The sequence below is a fragment of the Tenrec ecaudatus genome, chromosome 8 (genome assembly GCF_050624435.1).
Source record: "Tenrec ecaudatus isolate mTenEca1 chromosome 8, mTenEca1.hap1, whole genome shotgun sequence".
Classification (NCBI taxonomy): domain Eukaryota; kingdom Metazoa; phylum Chordata; class Mammalia; order Afrosoricida; family Tenrecidae; genus Tenrec; species Tenrec ecaudatus.
Genome location: NC_134537.1, coordinates 47,480,673 through 47,498,767, shown reverse-complemented (window position 1 = coordinate 47,498,767; position 18,095 = coordinate 47,480,673). Strand labels below are relative to the sequence as shown.

Sequence of the window (18,095 nt, the reverse complement as noted above, 5' to 3'; positions counted from 1 at the left end):
TATGGCAACATGGAGCTTAGGTAATATTGTTGTTTTAAAATATGTTTTTAAAACATTAAAGTTTTTAAAAATGCATTCTCTTCATTCCATTAACATTTCTGCCAAAGGAAGTAGATATGAATAGTCTCTCTAAATTCCTGACTGCTATTTGAGTCACACCCAATACTTGTATGTCATTTGCCATCACAGTTGAGAAGCACGGGGTGGTGGTCACCAAGAGCGAAATAAGAGAGTCCACAGACTGGGAAAACATCTTTAGCAGTGACACATCAGACAAAGGCCTTATACTAAAATCCACAATACTCTGCCAGCTTCCAAAAAGAAAAAAGCTAATAGGCCACTTGAGAGGTGGGCAAAAAACTTGAACAGAAGTTTCACAGGGGCAGAAATCTGAATGGCCAACAAACATATGAGAAAGTGTTTCCGATCTTTAGCCTTAGAGGAAAGCAAATTAAAACAATGAGGAACCACCTGACACCCTCAAAGATAGCCTAATTAAAAAAATCAGAAAGCAACAAGTGTTGGAGTGTCTGTGGGGAGACAGGAACTCTCATCCACTGCTGGTGAGCCTGTAAGTATGTACAGCCACTATGGAAATCAATCTGGCGATATCTAAAACAGATGGAAATAGAGTTACCATATGCCCAGCAATCTCCCTACTGGGCATATACCCAGAAGAGGCAAGAAACAAACCAAGGCCAGACATCTGTGCTCCAGTGTTCATTGCGGCACAGTTCACAATTGCAAGGAGCTGGAAGCAACCCAAATTTCCATCAACTGACGATTGGATTAAAAAACTGTGGTATATACATACAATGGAGTACTACACATCACTAAAAAGCAGTGATGAACATATGAGGCACATAGCGGCATGGGAACTGGAGGAAATCATGCTAAGCTAAGTAAGTCAAGCACAAAAGGACAAGTGCAACATGAACCAGCTGAGGTAAGTATTTAAAAAAATGCAAAAGGGGCATAGGGAAAAAGCTACTGTATACAAACATTTTTGGGGTGAGGACTGTATAATATGGCAGAGACCAGATCAAATCCAGGGTGCACATGGTAGACAACAGGGGAGGAGGTGGGGAAAGAAAAATAAAAGGATGAATCTAAGGAAGAAAAGGGGAGTGGGGGCATGGGGCACTAACCCACCCAAGGGGAGGGTATTGTTTATATCTCCACAGGGAAAGAGGGACCAGACTTCAACCCAGTGCGGCAAGGTGTGAATGCAACATTCCGGCGTGGAGTAGGGAACCAGTGGAGAGGTCTGGGAGGCTGGCTCCAGTACCAAAACTTAAGTGGATTCCTGCCCCTCCCCCAGTAGAATTTGCTTTAAAGGACGACATTGATTCTGCAGCTCCGGGAGAGGGACATATTGGATCAGAGCACACGGGAGCAGATGAAGGGGCAGGAGGAGAGAGTGGAACACAGCCTGGCCCACCAGGCCGTGAGGATGATGTTCCTGATTAGAACAGCCAGTCCACAGAGAGGACAACATGGATGGCCCCACTATAAGACATGATGCCCCTCAGTGACCAAAGGCGATACAAGGGACAGCACCGGAGATACAGTGTGCGAATTACACCTGACCTGATCCCACAACACCGAGGCAAAGCACTGAGGGAGTGCTGTGGAACAGCAAGGGAATGGAGTGGTAATGTCCCCAGGGAATGCTGAAAGTAGACGTTGGGGCCAGGGCGGGGTGCCCCAACACACTGGACTGGAAAACGCTCCTAAGGGCCAGCAAACGATCCTTGACCTAACTACAAGCTTTTCTTTCTTGATGTGTTTTGTTTTGTTCTTTGTCAGTGGTTTGTTGTTGTTTTGTTGTATACTGTTGCTTTGTTTTCCTCTGTCTTGTTTTCGTGCATGTTATTATCTCCACAGGTCTGTCTAAATAAGATAGGCTGGATGAACTATCTGGAGGAAAAACAATGGGACCGACAGTTCCGGGGGGACTTGGGATAGGGGGAGATGGGGGTTAAGGAAGTGGTGTTAACAAACTCGGACAAGGGAACAACATGGGATCCAAATTGGTGGTGAGAGGGGAGTGGCAGTCCTGGTAGTGAATGATCAAGGGTAAGGTAACGTAAAGAAGAGGTATAGATGTAACCCAGGTGGAGGCAGAGCATGATAGTGGGGCAGGAGGAAAGTCAAGGGAAATAGAGGAAAGAGCTAGGAGGCAAAGGACACATATATATGTGAGGATGGAGAAATAGATCTATGTGTCTATATTTTTAGGTTTAGTATTAAGGTGGCGGAAGGACCTTGGGCCTCTACTCAAGCACTCCCTCAATGCATGAATACTTTCTTCTATTGGCATTCTATGATGCTCACTCACCCTCCCAACACAACTGGTGAAGCCAAAGTGGGTGAACAAGTAAATGTGGTGAAGAAAGTTGATGGTGCCTGGCTATCAAAAGAGATAGTGTCTGGTGTCTTAAAGGCTTGAAGATAAATAAGCGGCCATCTAGCTCAGAAGCAACAAAGCCCACATGGAAGAACACACCAGCCTGTGTGATCACGTGGTCCCGAAGGGATCAGTTATCAGGCATCAAAGAACAGAAAATCATATCATTGGCTGTACACCTCCATGACATGATCACTGAGGGCAAACGGGTGCATAAGCAAATGTGGCGAAGAAAGCTGATGGTGCCCCGCTATCAAAAGAGATAGTGTCTGGGTCTTAAAGGCTTGAAAGTGAACAAGCGGCCATCTAGCTCAGAAGCAACAAAGCCCACATGGAAGAAGCACACCAGCCTGTGCAATCACGAGGTGTCAAAGGGATCAGGTATAAGGCATCATCAAAAAAAAAAAATCTTACCATAGTGAATGAAAGGGGAAGTGCAGAGTGGAGACCCAAAGCCCATTTGTTGGCCACTGGAGATCCCTTCACAGAGGGGTCTAGGGGAGGAGATGAGTCAGTCAGGGTGCGATGTAGCACCGATGAAGAATACAGCTTTCCCCCAGTTCCTAATGCTTTCTCCCCCCCAACTACCATGATCTGAATTCTACCTTGCAAGTCTGGATAGAGCAGAGGTTGTACACTGGTGCATAAAGGAGCTGGAGGCACAAGGAATCCAGGATGGATGATACCTTCAGAACCAGGGGTATGAGCGGTGATACTGGGAGGGTAGAGGGAGAGTGGGTTGGAAAGAGGGAACTGATTACAAGGATCTACATGTGACTTTCTCCCTGGGGGACAGACAACAGAAAAGGGGGTGAAGGAAGACTCTGGAAAGGGCAAGATATGACAAAATAACGATGTATAAATTATCAAGGGCTGATGAGGGAGGGCGGAGCGGGGAGGGAGGGGGAAAAAAAGAGGACCTGATGCAAAGGGCTTAAGTGGAGAGCAAATGCTTTGAAAATGTTTAGGGCAAAGAATGTACAGATGTGCTTTATACAATTGATGTATGTATATGTATGGATTGTGATAAGTGTTGTATGAGTCCCTAATAAAATGATAAAAAATTTTTTAAAAACCAAGACACCAAGAAAAACAAACATATTTGTACATTTGTTGCCATCATCATTTTCAAAACATTGTCTTTCTATTTGAGCTATTGGTATCAGCTCCTCTTTTTTCCCTCCCCACCCGCCCTCCCACCCTTGTGAACCCTTGATACATTATAAATTATTATTATTTTCATATCATACACCATCTGCTGTTTCCCTTCGCCCACATTTCTATTTTTCATCCTCCTGGGTGGGTGGGTGTTATATGTTGATCATTGCTATCGGTTCACCCTTTCTCCCAAATCTTCTCCCACCTTCCCCTTATGGTATCGCTGAGGGCTTTATCTCTCCTGGATTCCATGTATCAAGAGCTTTTATCTGTATCAGTGTACATGCTCTGATCTATCTGGATTTGTAAGGCAGAACTGGGGTCATGATAGTGGGGGGAGAAAGCATTAAAGAACTACAAAAATGTTGTGTGTTTTTTCATTGCTATACTGCACCCTGGCTGGTTTGTACCTGTGGCCCTTCTATGTGGGGATGTCCAATTGTCTACAGATGGGCTTTGGGTCTCCACTCCAATTGATCCCTTTGTTCGCATCGATAGGATTGTTTGTTTGGGATCTTCCGATGCCTGATCTTGTCGACAGCATGTGATTACACCAATTGGTGTATGAAGCTCATTTTCTTAACCCTTAGCAAAAAATTAGAGATCAAGAGCTGTTAACTCCCTGTGTCTTCTTTTAAACATATTTCATCGTGAAAAAGCGGCATTTCTCCACTTGAGCTCTTGTTTCCCATCAGAGTGAGAAAGTCAGATGGGTGAAAGGGAGCACGATGTCTTCACTCAGACCTTGAAGGAAGACATGAGCCAAGGTGGAAATCTGAGGTAACAAATTAAGCTGGTTGGAAGGTGTCCTCACAACTAAGGAGAAAAGTACTATTGCTCAAGTCAAAACCAGACCAAGGAATGGCCCAAACCGTGAAGTCCAAACCAGATGGGGCGACGTGAATGAGGAAGTTCAAAGTGGACGAGAAAGTTCAAAGAGCTGGAAAAGTGACTCCCCCAAAACAAAAAGGAGAAAAATATTTTAAAGGTCATGGCTTTGAGATCAACAGAGGGCTTCCCTCAATTCAAGATTCTTTGTAGAAACACCTTGCTAATTTCTACAAGTCTCTCTCCATATCTATTTCTTGTTGACAGACTATATCCCAAAGAGGTAGTGTTACTAACCTTGCATCCCAAAATGAGAGCAATCCAGACATCAGAGTAGAGGGAAGCACAGAAGTGCGTGCTGGTCAGAGAGCAGGACACGTCTCTTCCCGTCACCTAGGAGGGACACAGAGTCAGGACTGAAGGCAGCCACAATGATCAGGGACCTATGGCAAATTTCTGTGACCGTGCTGGTGTGGTCACTCCTGCTGGTGTGGTCACTCCACTATGATGTAGCACTTCTCCCTTGGTATTCAGACACTAACAATGCAGAAAATGAAGATGTTAAAAAAAGCTGACCCCATTATGTGAGCATCTGTGTATGAACTGAAGGACAAGACGACAAAACTGGACTGTCGGACTGTTGGGGATCAGTCAGGTTTACTCCAGTTCTGTCCTTTGCACTGACTTTGATTCAAATAAGTGCTTCATCAAAACGACAAATTATTTTCCGCCATGGCCCTGATCCCGCTCTTCACCAACAGTTGAAACCTTGAACATGAGCTCTGCAATGCCAAGATTCCATAGTATTCTTCAGGTTCTTGCTGGAGACCTAATCCTCCATATTAACTCAACACAGTTTAGTCCTTTGCCTACATTGCTTCAATTTATCTGCACCACAACCCAATGAAATAGGTAGTATTATTATCATTTCCATTTTTCCTATGAGTAACCAGACTTAGAAGTTCAGTAACGTTCCCAACCTTCTATCTCAGGTGAGTGGTACCACTGGGATCGGAACTGTGGTTAACTGACTTAAAATTCCATCTCTTAAAATTAGGAGAAGATAACTCCGCACAGCTGTGAGATCTCATTCTGGCTAATAAATGGAAGCAGTGATAGCTTCCACATAACTCCCAGTGTGCTGCCAGCTCAGGGATGCCCACGGAAAGGCATGTGTGGCAGGAGGAGCAGAGGGGTGGTAGCACGCCCTGTAATCAAAGGGTAAGACATTCAAAGCAGTCACAGCTCTGGCCTCTCCCTCCTCTTTGGATCATTTGTCTTCTTGTTGGCTAGATAATCATATGGTGAATGCCATGGGAGAATGACGTATGTGTATCCCCAGAGGCTAGTCCAGTTCAAGGAATACGTTTCTCTAAGATCGACCCACTCACCGTCATGCTAACACCGACGATCTGAAGGCACTGGATGGGATCAGTGAGCACCCACGTCACGAGCAGGATCATATCGGCAATCACCAATGCTGCCACCAACCCCAGCAGCTGCAGGTCTTTAATGATCTGCAAAAGAGTCAAGATCAATAATCCTCCTTACTCACGGGCTATATATGACCCTGGAACCAGAGTATCTCACATATTCTGAGCCACAAGCTCTAGGGTCAGCCATCCCCAGAAACTCCCTATCTAGCTAGCAGAGAAAAAGCATTGACAAAAACTCAACATCAGTTCTAAAAACTCAGCAAACCAGGAATAGAAGACAGTGTTTAAATCTTGAAAATGGATGCAAGTGCCAACTACAGTAAAGCCACCGATTGCATCATACTTTATGTTGGGAGACGGCGTGTTTTCCTCGTAAACTCATCTCTAACTCAAGGCTATGAGCTCTCGCCGCTTCTAGGACACACTGCATTGTTTCCCCCAGTGCCATCAGGCAAGGAAAAGATATGGAAGACACTGGCATTAGAGAGAAATCGTCTTTGTTCAGAGAGGATACGATAATTTACGCGGGGGCTTCCAAAAGTTTATAAAAATGGAATTAAAAGATAATGTATTTTTTCCAAAGTCATTTTTTTAATGATAAAAATCAAAAGGAGCGTTATTTCACTTGTTAGTACAGGGAAAAGTATAGCTGGATAGAAAATGTCATCATTAGCAAATTTTTGTTGAAACTATGATACTTGTCCCTACCTTTATCACATTCAATATACAGTATATGTTTTCTAAAACATCGCATTTATTTTTATCTGATTCTCAAAGTATATTTCAATGATAGAGGATATGTCATTGCCAGTCACTCACAGATGGTAGATTGAGATATAGAAATGTCTACTAAAAACCCAGGTTTATAGACCAGAATGCAGAGAACAAAACTCCTCCCGTGGGAATCAGACTTTTTCAGTGCACTTGACCCATATTTCTTAGATTGTAGTTTAGAAAGAAGATGTCCCACTATGTAATCTTCCATTTATCTCTCAACTAAAAAAAAAATCACTCAGATGTAGCTCTTTCCTTTTAGGAATGCAATGCTCACGAGACTATATGAAAGACCTTCCTAAAAGCAACATAGTAACATAAGATGTTTCCCACAAGCAGAAAAGCGATGGTAGCCATGAACACAATAATGCTGGCTGGCGCTGTTCGTAATGTTAGGTGCAACCATGTCCCTTCTGATTGGCAGCAACCTTACGTACAATTGAAAGAGGTCAGAGGTCATTCTCACAACTGTTATATTTGAGCCCATTGCTGCAGCCACTGCCAGTTCGCGGAGTGGAGGGCCTCCCTCTTGGTCACCGACCCTCTATCAGTCACGATGTCCTTTCGTAGGAACTGGTATCACCTGATAACGTGTGAAGTATAGAAGATGGAGAATTACCAGGTAAAAATGAACGAGGAGCACACTGGCTATACTTTTTCAAAAATATATTTGTGCATTCTCCTGACAGTCCATATCTTCAATATTCTTTGCCAGTACTATAATTCAAGTGCATCAAGTCTTCTCAAGCCAAAACCAAGCTCAATGCCATCGAGCTGACTCAGACTCCGAACCACTCTGCAGGACACGCCAGAATTGCTCCAGTGAGTTTCAGACATAACCCTTTACTGGAGCAGAAATCCTCATCTTTTTGCTGAAGATTGTTGGTTCAAGCTGCTGACCTTGAGGTTAGCAACCCAGTGTGTAACCACTACACCACCAGGGCTCCTCAGTTCGTCTTGGGTCTTCCTTATTAACTGTCCAGCAAAGTCTTCTTGAAGCCCTCTGAAATGTAGAAAATTTCAATGGACTCTACAAAAAGCTACAAGAGCTAATGCCTGAGTTTACTATGGTAACAGCATAGTTGACCAGCTCACAAAAATCAATTGTATGCCTGTAAACTGGCAACAAACCATTAGAAAATGAAATGAAAAAACATTTTTTAATTATAAAATATCTGATATAGAAATAAACATGAGAGTTGTGAAAACCATACTGAAAGCTATAAAATATTGATGAGAAAAAATAAAGAAGTTCTAAATAACTGGAGAAATATACTGTATTTATAGATTGAACCTATAGCATTGCCAAGAAGTCAACGCTCTAAAATGTCATCTGTACATTCCGTTCAATCCTAATAAAATCACAGCAGGATGTTGTAGAAATGTACTGTGGGCACAGGGAACTATTTAAAGTGTCTCTTCTAACCACAGTTTCTGTAAACTTCCACCCAAGGCCTTTTCCCTGCATAGGTCTGGGTAAGCAGCTGGAAAAAGGGCGCATGAGTAATTGTTAACAGGATTGCCATCCTGCTGGGTATAAAATGAATGCTGAGAAGCAGGAGAGGGGATCTCACTATGAGCAAGAGATCCCTCCACAATGAATCTCCTGATCCAGAAGACAGCTAAGACATCAGAGGTGCCGCAGCAGAACCAGGAGTCAGAGCAAGAGATAGAGTGGTGGACGTCCCAACTCTTAGGGCCAATAAAGATGAGTGCTCTTGAACCAGAGAGTGCTATTAGGTGAGAGGCTGGCTTGTGGAGCAGGTTGTGTCTGGGTACTTAATTGGGGGAGTTGGCCTTGCTTCACCCATGGAAGTGGAGCCGAGTGCCTTCCGGTTGAGGCTTACTGGAGAGGGGGCCCTCCAGGCAGTACATTAGGAGAGCTGGGTTTGCTGACCTGAAGAGCTTGCATTGAATGCCTTTGGGTTGAGCCTGACAGTGGAGCGGCATGTCCACTGGAAGTACTTATTAGCAGTATGGAAGGAATTTTATAACATGCCCCAACAGAACATCTATATCCTGAGCATTTCTCACCTGCTTTGTGACCTGTTAACTTCTTAATCCACCCTTTAATTGTGAACATTATTTGTGAGATTTGTGTGGCAATGAATGATTGAATCCAGTAGCTGAGAAAGTAGAGAGTTTTGTAAATAGCAGAACATTGGCAAACTAATAAATTGCATGAAAATTCAGGGGACTAGTATTCAAAGACAAAGCAATACTGAGGGAGAGCAGCAACATTTAAGAACTAACACTATCTGATTTGAAGACTTATTTAAAATGCCATGATAACGAAGGTATTATGGTATTGTTGAGACAAAAAATGTCATCAATGGGACAGAGCAGAGTTCAGAAATAAATGCATACATATATGGACAATTTTTGATAACAGTGAAAAAAGTAATGCAGTGAAGAAATGACAGTTTTTTTCCAAAAATGGTGCTTAAGCATAAACTCTGATCCACATATTGTACCATATTAAAAAATTAAGTAGAATTGTATGAATCCCCAATAAAATGATTTAAAAAAATAACTGAAAACAGAGCACAGGTCTCAGTGTAAAACCGAGCACTTCTATTTATATCCCTGGATCTACATCTATGAAAGAAACTCTGGAGAAAACCTTTTGAGATCTTAGGCTAGACAAAGATTTCTTTGATATGACATTGGGGAAAAAAGATACAAAAAAGAACAAATGATAAGCTGTACTTTATCAAAAAAAATTTTAAAAAGTGTCTCTTTGCTCGACACACTGAAGAGAATGAAAAGTGCCACAGCAACAAAACTGGACGTGTTGCTGCCTAAACATGACCCGAGGCACGGATGCACGGTGCCACATAAATGATAGGCCCTGATCGTGCTGAGCACTGTTTTTCACATAGTCCACTCGGTTTTCCTCCTTTTCTAGCCACTCACAGCAGTGTTTAGACCTGTGTGTTGAGAGCCTCCGAGACCCAGGAGACAGAGATAGCGCGAAGCTAGGACACCCTTGCCGAGATGGCAAGAGATGGCGAGGCGTGGCAGAGAGACGTTGGGCTTCTAGGCCCACAGTGTGGGAAAACCGAGCACCTTCCGGCAGAGGGCTCGCTGGGGCGTGGGCTGCCTCTGGGCTAGGTTTCCTGACACAGCTGGAGCTTGGAACAATGCTCGGTAGCAGGCGGGTACCTCTGGGCATTTATCTGCAGAGCTGGAAATGCTCGGCAACACGACTTAGCAGAGCACAGGCCAGGCCAAGGGGCTGAGAGCCAGAGGGAGGCATGCCTGAAGGTGCACTGAGAACAGGCTGTCTTGATCAAAGAATTGTTCCTTGAGCCATAGCTGATCCTGAATTTTAACCTACTACCTCTCTAATAAATCCATGATGATGGGGCGGGGGAGGTGCCACGAATTGGATGAAAATATTTGCACGCCATATATATGAGGAAAACTTTGGGATCAGAATACATAAAGAACTTTCAAAACTTATTAAGAAAACAAATACCAACCCCCCTCCCCATCAAACTGGGCAAAAGTTTTGAAGTCATTTCACACAAACAAAAAACAAGAACAAGAAAGGGTAGCAAATGTATAAGCAAAAAAATTGAAGACTATGAGTCCTTCGAGAAATACAAATGAAAACCATTGCCAGATGCCACAACACACCTTTTTGAATGGCTCAAAGGAACGACCACCCCAAGCGTGGGCAAGGACGCAGAGGAACACTGCTGACGGAAATGGAAAATGGCTCAACCGCTTTTGAAAACAGTTCCTTGAAAAGTTAAACATATACCTGCCACTGAATCCACTCATTCCATTCTTAAAACTTATCCAAGATAAATGAAAGCGTTTGTCTATAAAAAGACTGCACATGAATGCTCATAAAAGCTTTATTTCTAAAGGGGGAGCTGATCTCAATGATCAATGTCTAATGCCCCCAGGGGAATGACCGACAGAAACGTGGGTGAAAGGAGACAGTGGACGGTGTAAGATATGAAAATAACAATAATTGTTAATCATTTATTAAGGGTCCACGAGGTAGGAGGGAGGGGGAAAAAAGGAGCTGATACCAAGGACTCAAGTAGAAAGAAAATGCTTCAAAAATGATGATGACGGTGATGGTTGGGGTTTGTCCGGATATCAGATTGAATGTGAGCATGTGACAAGGAAGACAACGGATATTTCAGGAGCATGAGGTGCTCTGGCTGTCACAAAGCTTCTAGAGTTGATCCTATCAGCTCAATGGATACCCTTGTCTTTGTGCAGACATATCCTTCTCGGTACAGGATTCTACATGGAATGGCCTTCCCTCCTAAGGGAATCAGATGTACTTCTCTGTAGACACTGACCTTCCCTCCACCTGTGCCAGTCTCTCTGGGAATCCTGCTGCCCCTCACAATGTTTCCAGCAGAATACCAGGATCTGGGCACATAAGGTAAATATTTAAATCCCAACAGCAAGTGACACAGCTTCCCCAGCCTGGGCATTTCTGCAGCCACATGACTCTCCTTTTGATGAGGAGAAGGCACTTTAGTTGTGAAGGGAGTCAGACCCTATAATTTGGGACAGGCGTCTTTAACTCAGCGGTTCTCACCTGTGGGTCATGACCCTTTGGGGTGTGTGTGTGTCAAACAACCCTTTCACAGGGGTCGCCCAATTCATAATAGTAGCAAAATGACAGCTATGAAGTAGCAACAAAAATAATGTATGGTTGGGGGTCACCCCAACATGAGGAACTGTATTAAGGGGTCACAGCATTAGGGAGGTTGAGAACCACCGCTCTAACGTTTAATGGAATATGGAGCTTCTGTCTACACTGAAGCAGTGTGCACTTGCTGTCTACTTACCACTCTCTTGGCTGGGACCCTCTGGGTAAACACCTTGTGAAGTCTCCAGCTCTTCCCCAGCACGGGGCCAAACACCAGGGAGGTGCCAACGCACAGCAAGGATAATCTGACCTATCGGTGGGGTTAGACAGAAGCAAGAGTCATACAAGAAGCCTTGTTGGTCCTCCACGCATTCTGATTTACAAAGTGCCAATCCCACAGAAAATCGGGGTTCAAGTGGACCTTAATACCCAGGATAATGGCAACCACTACCCACAGGACTGGCTGATTTTTGAAAAGACTATCAAAATGTTAACATTGTTAAGGGATATTCCGAAGATGATTTTAAAGTGTCACCTACTTGAATGAGAGTTTCCATCGAGCTTCCCACTAGCGCATCTTCATTTTGAATGCCAAAGAGGTACGCACTACTGTAAGTCAGACAACTGCCCAGTAAGGTCACAATGTTCAGGTTCGGACTGGACATCTTCACAATCCTAGAGGCAATCATGAAGAAGGCCAAACACAGTCAGGACCCCTGGCCTTGGGTGTGAACAAAACTTTTCCACAGGCCTCCACTTTCTGTTGGGACCTCCGAGAAAGACCACTGAAGACACCACTCTACAACCCCAGGTGAAACACGGGCAGTGTTTGCTTTCCATTGACTTTCCAAGAGCACTAAAGGCTAGCGCTTTCTGCTGATATAACTCTCCCTCTTTCACAAGAAGCCTGGCTTCTTCAGAACAGGTGGTGCTGGAGCAGTGTTAGGCTTTGTCCATGAGGCCCACAGTTGCTAGGGGATCACTAAATGCAGTTTAGGGTAAAATAACTAGCAAGTAAACAGCTAGAGATATAGTTTGGAACTTTTAGAAGTGAACTGTGAACTACCATTTGGAAAACCATTTGGTTTTATTTTTCACACATTGAAAAATAACCCAAACCTTTTTAAAAACATTTTATTAGGGGTTCATACAACTCTTATCACAATCCATACATATACATACATCAATTGTATAAAGCACATCTGTACATTCTTTGCCCTAATCATTTTCAAAGCATTTGCTCTCCACTTAAGCCCTTTGCATCAGGTCCTCTTTTTTATTTCCCCTCCCTCCCCGCTACCCCCTCCCTCATGAGCCCTTGGTAATTTATAAATTGTTATTTTGTCATATCTTGCCCTATCCGGAGTCTTCCTTCACCCCCTTTTCTGTTGTCCGTCCCCCAGGGAGGAGGTCACATGTAGATCCTTGTAATCGGTTTCCCCTTTCCAACCCACTCACCCTCTACTCTCCCAGCATCGCCCCTGACACCCCTGGTCCTGAAGGTATCATCCACCCTGGATTCCCTGTGTTTCCAGTTCCTATCTGTACCAGTGTACATCCTCTGGTCTAACCAGATTTGCAAGGTAGAATTCGGATCTTGGTAGTTGTGGGGGAGGAAGCATTTAGGATCTGGGGGAAAGCTGTATTCTTCATGGGTGCTACATCGCACCCTGCCGGACTCATCTCCTCCTCTAGATCCCTCTGTAAGGGGATCTCCAGTGGCCGACAAATGGGCTTTGGGTCTCCACTCTGCACTTCCCCCTTCATTCACTATGGTAAGATTTGTTTTTTTTTTGCATGATGCTTTCTACCTGATCCCTTTGGCACCTCGTGATCGCACAGGCTGGTGAGCTTCTTCCATGTGGGCTTTTTATTTTGTGTTATGGTGGGGAATTACATTTCAGATAATCGTTTTTATATTTCACAACTCAACAATTTAAATAACTTATCAGCCCTCCCATAGCGTGCCCTGCTCCCTCCTCTTGCCCCTCCTCTCCCTCTAAGGTAATTATCTTCCCTTCCCCTTACCTAGCACCTGTTTGCCTGCTAACCTAGTGCTTCCCCTCTCCCCCGCCCCCTTTTGGTATTCATCAAAGTCTATTTCTATTGGTATGAAGATGTTTTTCTTGATTTTTTAAAATTCATAACAATTGTCTCCTAACATCGGTATCCTTTGGTAATTGACTGAGTTCACTCAGCCCAATGACCTCCCAATCTATCCATGTCATGAGACATATCAGTTTCATCATTAGGGATTTTTCCATTGTGTGTATGTACCGAAGTTTATTTATCCATTCCTCCACTAATGGGTGTTTAAGTTGTCTGCATCTTCTTGCTATTGTTAAATTATGCTAAAATTGAGACAAGCATAAACATCAAATTTATGGTGAAGTTTGGGTGCAAGAATGGTAATATCATTGATGCTTTATGAAAAGTTTATGGGGACAATACCCTAAAGACATAACCAGTTTACAAATCTATAACTAGTTTTTGTTTGTTTGTTTTTTAAAACATTTTATTGGGGCCTCGTCCAACTTTTATCACACTCCATACATCCATTCATTGTGTAAAGCACATTTGCACCTTTGTTGCCCTCACCATGGAATACATCTTTTTTTTAAAGCACATTTGTACATTTGTTGCCATCATCATTCTCAAAGCATTTGCTTTCTACTTGAGTCCTTGATGTCAGCCCCTCATTTTCCCTCCCTCCCTGCTCTCCCCTCTCCCTCCCTCATGAACCCTTGATAATTTATAAATTATTATTTTGTCATGTCTTACACTGTCTGATGTCTCCCTTCACCCACTTTTCTGTTGTCCGTCCCCCAGGGAGGGGGTTATATGTAGATCCTTGTAATTGGTTCCCCCTCTACCCCACCCTCCGTCCACCCTCTGCATAACTCGTTTTAAGAAGGGATGAGACAATGTTGAAGATGATACCTGTCATGGCAGGCCAGCACATGAATTTGTACGAAAAAAAAAAACTAATCTTGTTTTTGCCCTAATTGATAAGGAGCTACTATTAACAGCAGAGCCAGTAGCTGACACCATAGACATCTCAATTGGTTCTGCTTACACAATCTGACTAGAAATTAACGTTGAGGAAATTTTCTGCTGGCGGGGTACCAAAACCATTGCACGCAGATCCGCCGAAGGCCAGAGCGGTGCTCACAATGGAGACTTTGAAACAAGTGGGATCCAGATCCTGAAGAACTGGACCAGAAGAGGACCTGCAGCCCAAGCACAATTCGAGCAACAGGTGCCCAGAGGTGGAAATAAGCTGGTTTACGTAAACGCAGGTACAAAGCAGAGGTCATGACACAGTGTGGGGAGATGTCCAGGGCATTTTTCTTGCTGACTTTTCTGGAGGATCAAAGAACAAGAGCACCTATTTATGATGAACACTTTTTGGGAAAGTTAGTCAAAGCTTTTGAAAAAAAAGCTTAAGAAAACTTCACTAGTAGTTCTCCGTTACAAGGTTCCAGCTCATGGCTCTTATCTAACTAGGGCAATTTTGAGTTTCATGGGAAATAATTAGGCATCAACCTTACGGTTCTGAATTGACTTCTTCTGACATTTTTGTCTCATAATCTTAAAAATTAAAGACTTCTCAGTTTTCTTCAACTTGTAATGTAAAAAAGGGGGAAAAAAGACTGAATTAAAAGGGTTAAGTTCTCAGGATGGTCACTTCTTCAGAATAAACTAAATGGCTGGTCTCTTGGCTTATAAAAAGGTTTCTTGAACTTGATGGAGCTTATGTTGAGAAATAAAGTTTATTTTTTAATAATTTTAAAAAATGAACTATTTTCCAGGAAAAATTTGAAGTCTCCGGGTATGTATGTCTTATCGGCAGAGAATGAGGAGGAGGAAGAGGAGGAGGAGGAGGAAGAGGAGAAGCAGTTGTTTTAAAAAATAATATACGAGAGAGACCAGTGCTGGTGCTGATGTGGAAAAGAAAGCATGGCCTGGTGACTGGCACACAGAAGTGTGGGCAGGGGTATACCCACTGTCATGTTGGTTGGCCCTGCAAGCTTACTAATGTAGGCCTGTTTAGACCACTGACCCCCAAGCCCTTGGCAATGGCAGAGAGATCTGATGATGGCGCCTTCACCAAGTGAGCATGCAGGTTTCACAGCCCTCATCCGTGTGATCTAGACTGCTGATGGGGAGAAGTCTCACTCTCAATATTTCTCTGGAGGCGTTTTATTTGGAACAGTCATGTATCAGGTGGCCACAGGTCCCCTGTGAGTCATGTGTGGCATCTTGACTTAGAATGCCTCCCCGTCCTGATTTGGTTTAGGATGGCATTTAACGATCACAGTGGACACAGCATCCACTACCTAGGCTTAATGAGACAGTGATGAGAGTTCGTTTTTCAAGGAGATGTTTCACGGACTTACATATACATAGTTTGGTTTATCCCCTGAACAATTTTACTAGAAACTTACCTCAGGAAAAGAAAAGTGAATGGTGAATGTGTTTATTTTGTTTGCCATCTGTGAAGCTGCTGGATGGTGGATCATTACTGATTCAGCAGGTGAATGATGTATAATATCTTTTAGGCTATACCTTTGTCCCTTTGGAAGGAATTGAACCATTGATGTCATTTATTTTTCCACTGAGCTAAAAGAAGAAGCCTACAAAGTATACATATTTTAATTAACCACAAACCCACATACTTTCCACAAAGCAGGTACATTAAAGTATTATATACTTAATTATAAATAGCTAGTGTCATCTAGACTAAATTTGTTACATTTATGACTGGATAAAAGCTTTGACTGGGTTATTGGCAGTAAGAAACAAGGTAAGATTTAAAAATATATATATTTTATAGTGGTCTCGTTATTGCTTCTTGACTTTTCTATTCTTGGGCAATCTTTCAATACATCTGGGTCTGCAGAATCTATAAAAACCTAGATGGTGGGGAGGGAGGGGAAAAAAAAAAGGACCTGATGCAAGGGGCTTAAGTGGAGAGCAAATGCTTTGAGAATGATTGGGGCAGGGAATGTATGGATGTGCTTTATACAATTGATGTATGTATATGTATGGATGGTGATAAGAGTTGTATGGGTCCCTAATAAAATGTAAAAAAAGAAAAGAGGAGAAAAAATGATTAGGGCAGGGACTGTACAGATGTGCTTTATACAATTGATGTATGTATATGTATGAACTGTGATAAGAATTGTATGAGCCCCTAATAAATTGTTAAAATTAAAAAAAATAATAATAAAATTAAAAAAAATAAATTAAACAAAAAAAAACCTAGATGGTCATTTCCATTGTCTGTAATGAATCCAGATGTTCAAATGACATCCACCAGCTCACGGGTAAAAAGCTTTAAAAATCTTGGTCAAATTCTGGTTTCTAAGCATTGAGGTTTATTATATTTGGAATCATAGTTTCTTCTTGTCTCTTTTCAGTTATACTTTTCTTTATTTTAGTTTTTCACAGTTTTATTAGCATATAATCCACATATACAACGCAATAGTTCCATCACATCAGGAAGAGCTGTCCAATCATCATCACAGTCAGTGTCTATAGCTTCTTCTGAATGATGGTTAAGGGTTGCTTTGGTAACATGGCTAGAGAAGGGGATTGGAAGGTAGTTCTTGGATGGCTGTGAATATTAGAAAAATTTCCTAAAATGTTGGCAGCACCTTGCTTTCTAAAATGTTACATGCATTTTATGAATAAGAATGAGCTTTAACACATTTAAAACTATATATGAACCAAGCACATTTTCCAAAAGACATCTGAATAAAACAATTATGATGTGGCATGTGAACATTTATAGACAGTCTTTTCAGTCCATTGCTTTTGACTTGTGCTACAATGGGCGTATAAATCTCACCCAAATAGCCTTTTTCATGTTATCTGCTGAGTTTTGGCAAATCTGACTTCTTTGCTTATGTATATTAGGTTCAAAATCTGAACCCAAATATGAATTCTACACACATCAATCTAATGTTTGCATGACCTCTAACCATGATATTTAAACTATCATAAGGGCAGGCGCCTGGCAGTGCTCTGGTTAAGCACTAGGCTGCCAACCAGAAGGTTCGAACCCACGTAGCAACTTCAACCTACTCTCCTAAAGATTATGCTTTAGGAAACACCACACCTCTACGCCCATGTGGGGTTCTCCTGAGCAGAAAATCTACCGGAGGGAAATTACTAACGATAACACCATCATACGGCCTCAAGCAGCCTGGCCCTCCTCCTTTTTCTCCCACCAGGCTGTGCAATTTCATTACGGGTTCCTTTTCAGAGGTCTCTGTTGTATAATGCAGAGGACGAGGCTGTATGCTCCTGTAAAGATGTATAGCCTTGGAAGCCCCCAGGAGCAGCTCTGTCTGTCTCCAAGGGGCGCTGTCAGGCAGAGGCTACTCCGGGGCAGTGAGCGACGGTGAGTGAGCGTGATCCCCTTTCATCTTAATAGCGTCCCTTGCACTTCTACTTCAAACACTCATCCCAAAGACCACTCCTGGGTCCTATCATTCACATTGTTGTTTCCGAAAATTTAAATACCCATAATCTGCCCCAAATTTAACTGCCAGTCTTCCCACTTTAAACGTATTCCTCCCACATTCTTCCTCAGTTCATAATGACAACCTCATCTTCCCCAGTGCTTGGACCAACAATCTGGGCGTCATCCGTGACGCTTGCTGACCACCCACATCCAATCTGCCATGGAATCCTGTTGGTTCTCTCCTCACAAAAGTCCTTACGGTTTCTTATTTGGATTATTTCAATAGCCTCCTAACTGGACCCCCCTAAAGCCTGATTCCAAACCGCAGCCAGAGTGAACCATGAAAAACAAACCACATCACGTCACTTCCAAACGCTGGTGAGGCTCTACGTC

The 18,095-nt window shown here is 42.9% G+C and overlaps 1 protein-coding gene across 2 annotated transcripts in view; it reads right to left on the bottom strand.

Annotated features, from left to right (window-relative positions):
• GPR156 (G protein-coupled receptor 156) overlaps positions 1–18,095 on the bottom strand; it is an 83,629-nt gene that overhangs the window by 14,871 nt on the left and 50,663 nt on the right. Inside the window, exons 4-7 of one of the 2 annotated variants that reach the window (XM_075556360.1) lie at positions 11,770–11,905; positions 11,430–11,540; positions 5,788–5,913; positions 4,694–4,789 (exon numbers count right to left, since the gene is read on the bottom strand). In XM_075556360.1, coding sequence (XP_075412475.1) covers positions 4,694–4,789; positions 5,788–5,913; positions 11,430–11,540; positions 11,770–11,905 — 469 coding nt within the window. The remainder of the gene's footprint in view (positions 1–4,693; positions 4,790–5,787; positions 5,914–11,429; positions 11,541–11,769; positions 11,906–18,095) is intronic. The other variant, XM_075556362.1, reaches the window with a different exon arrangement.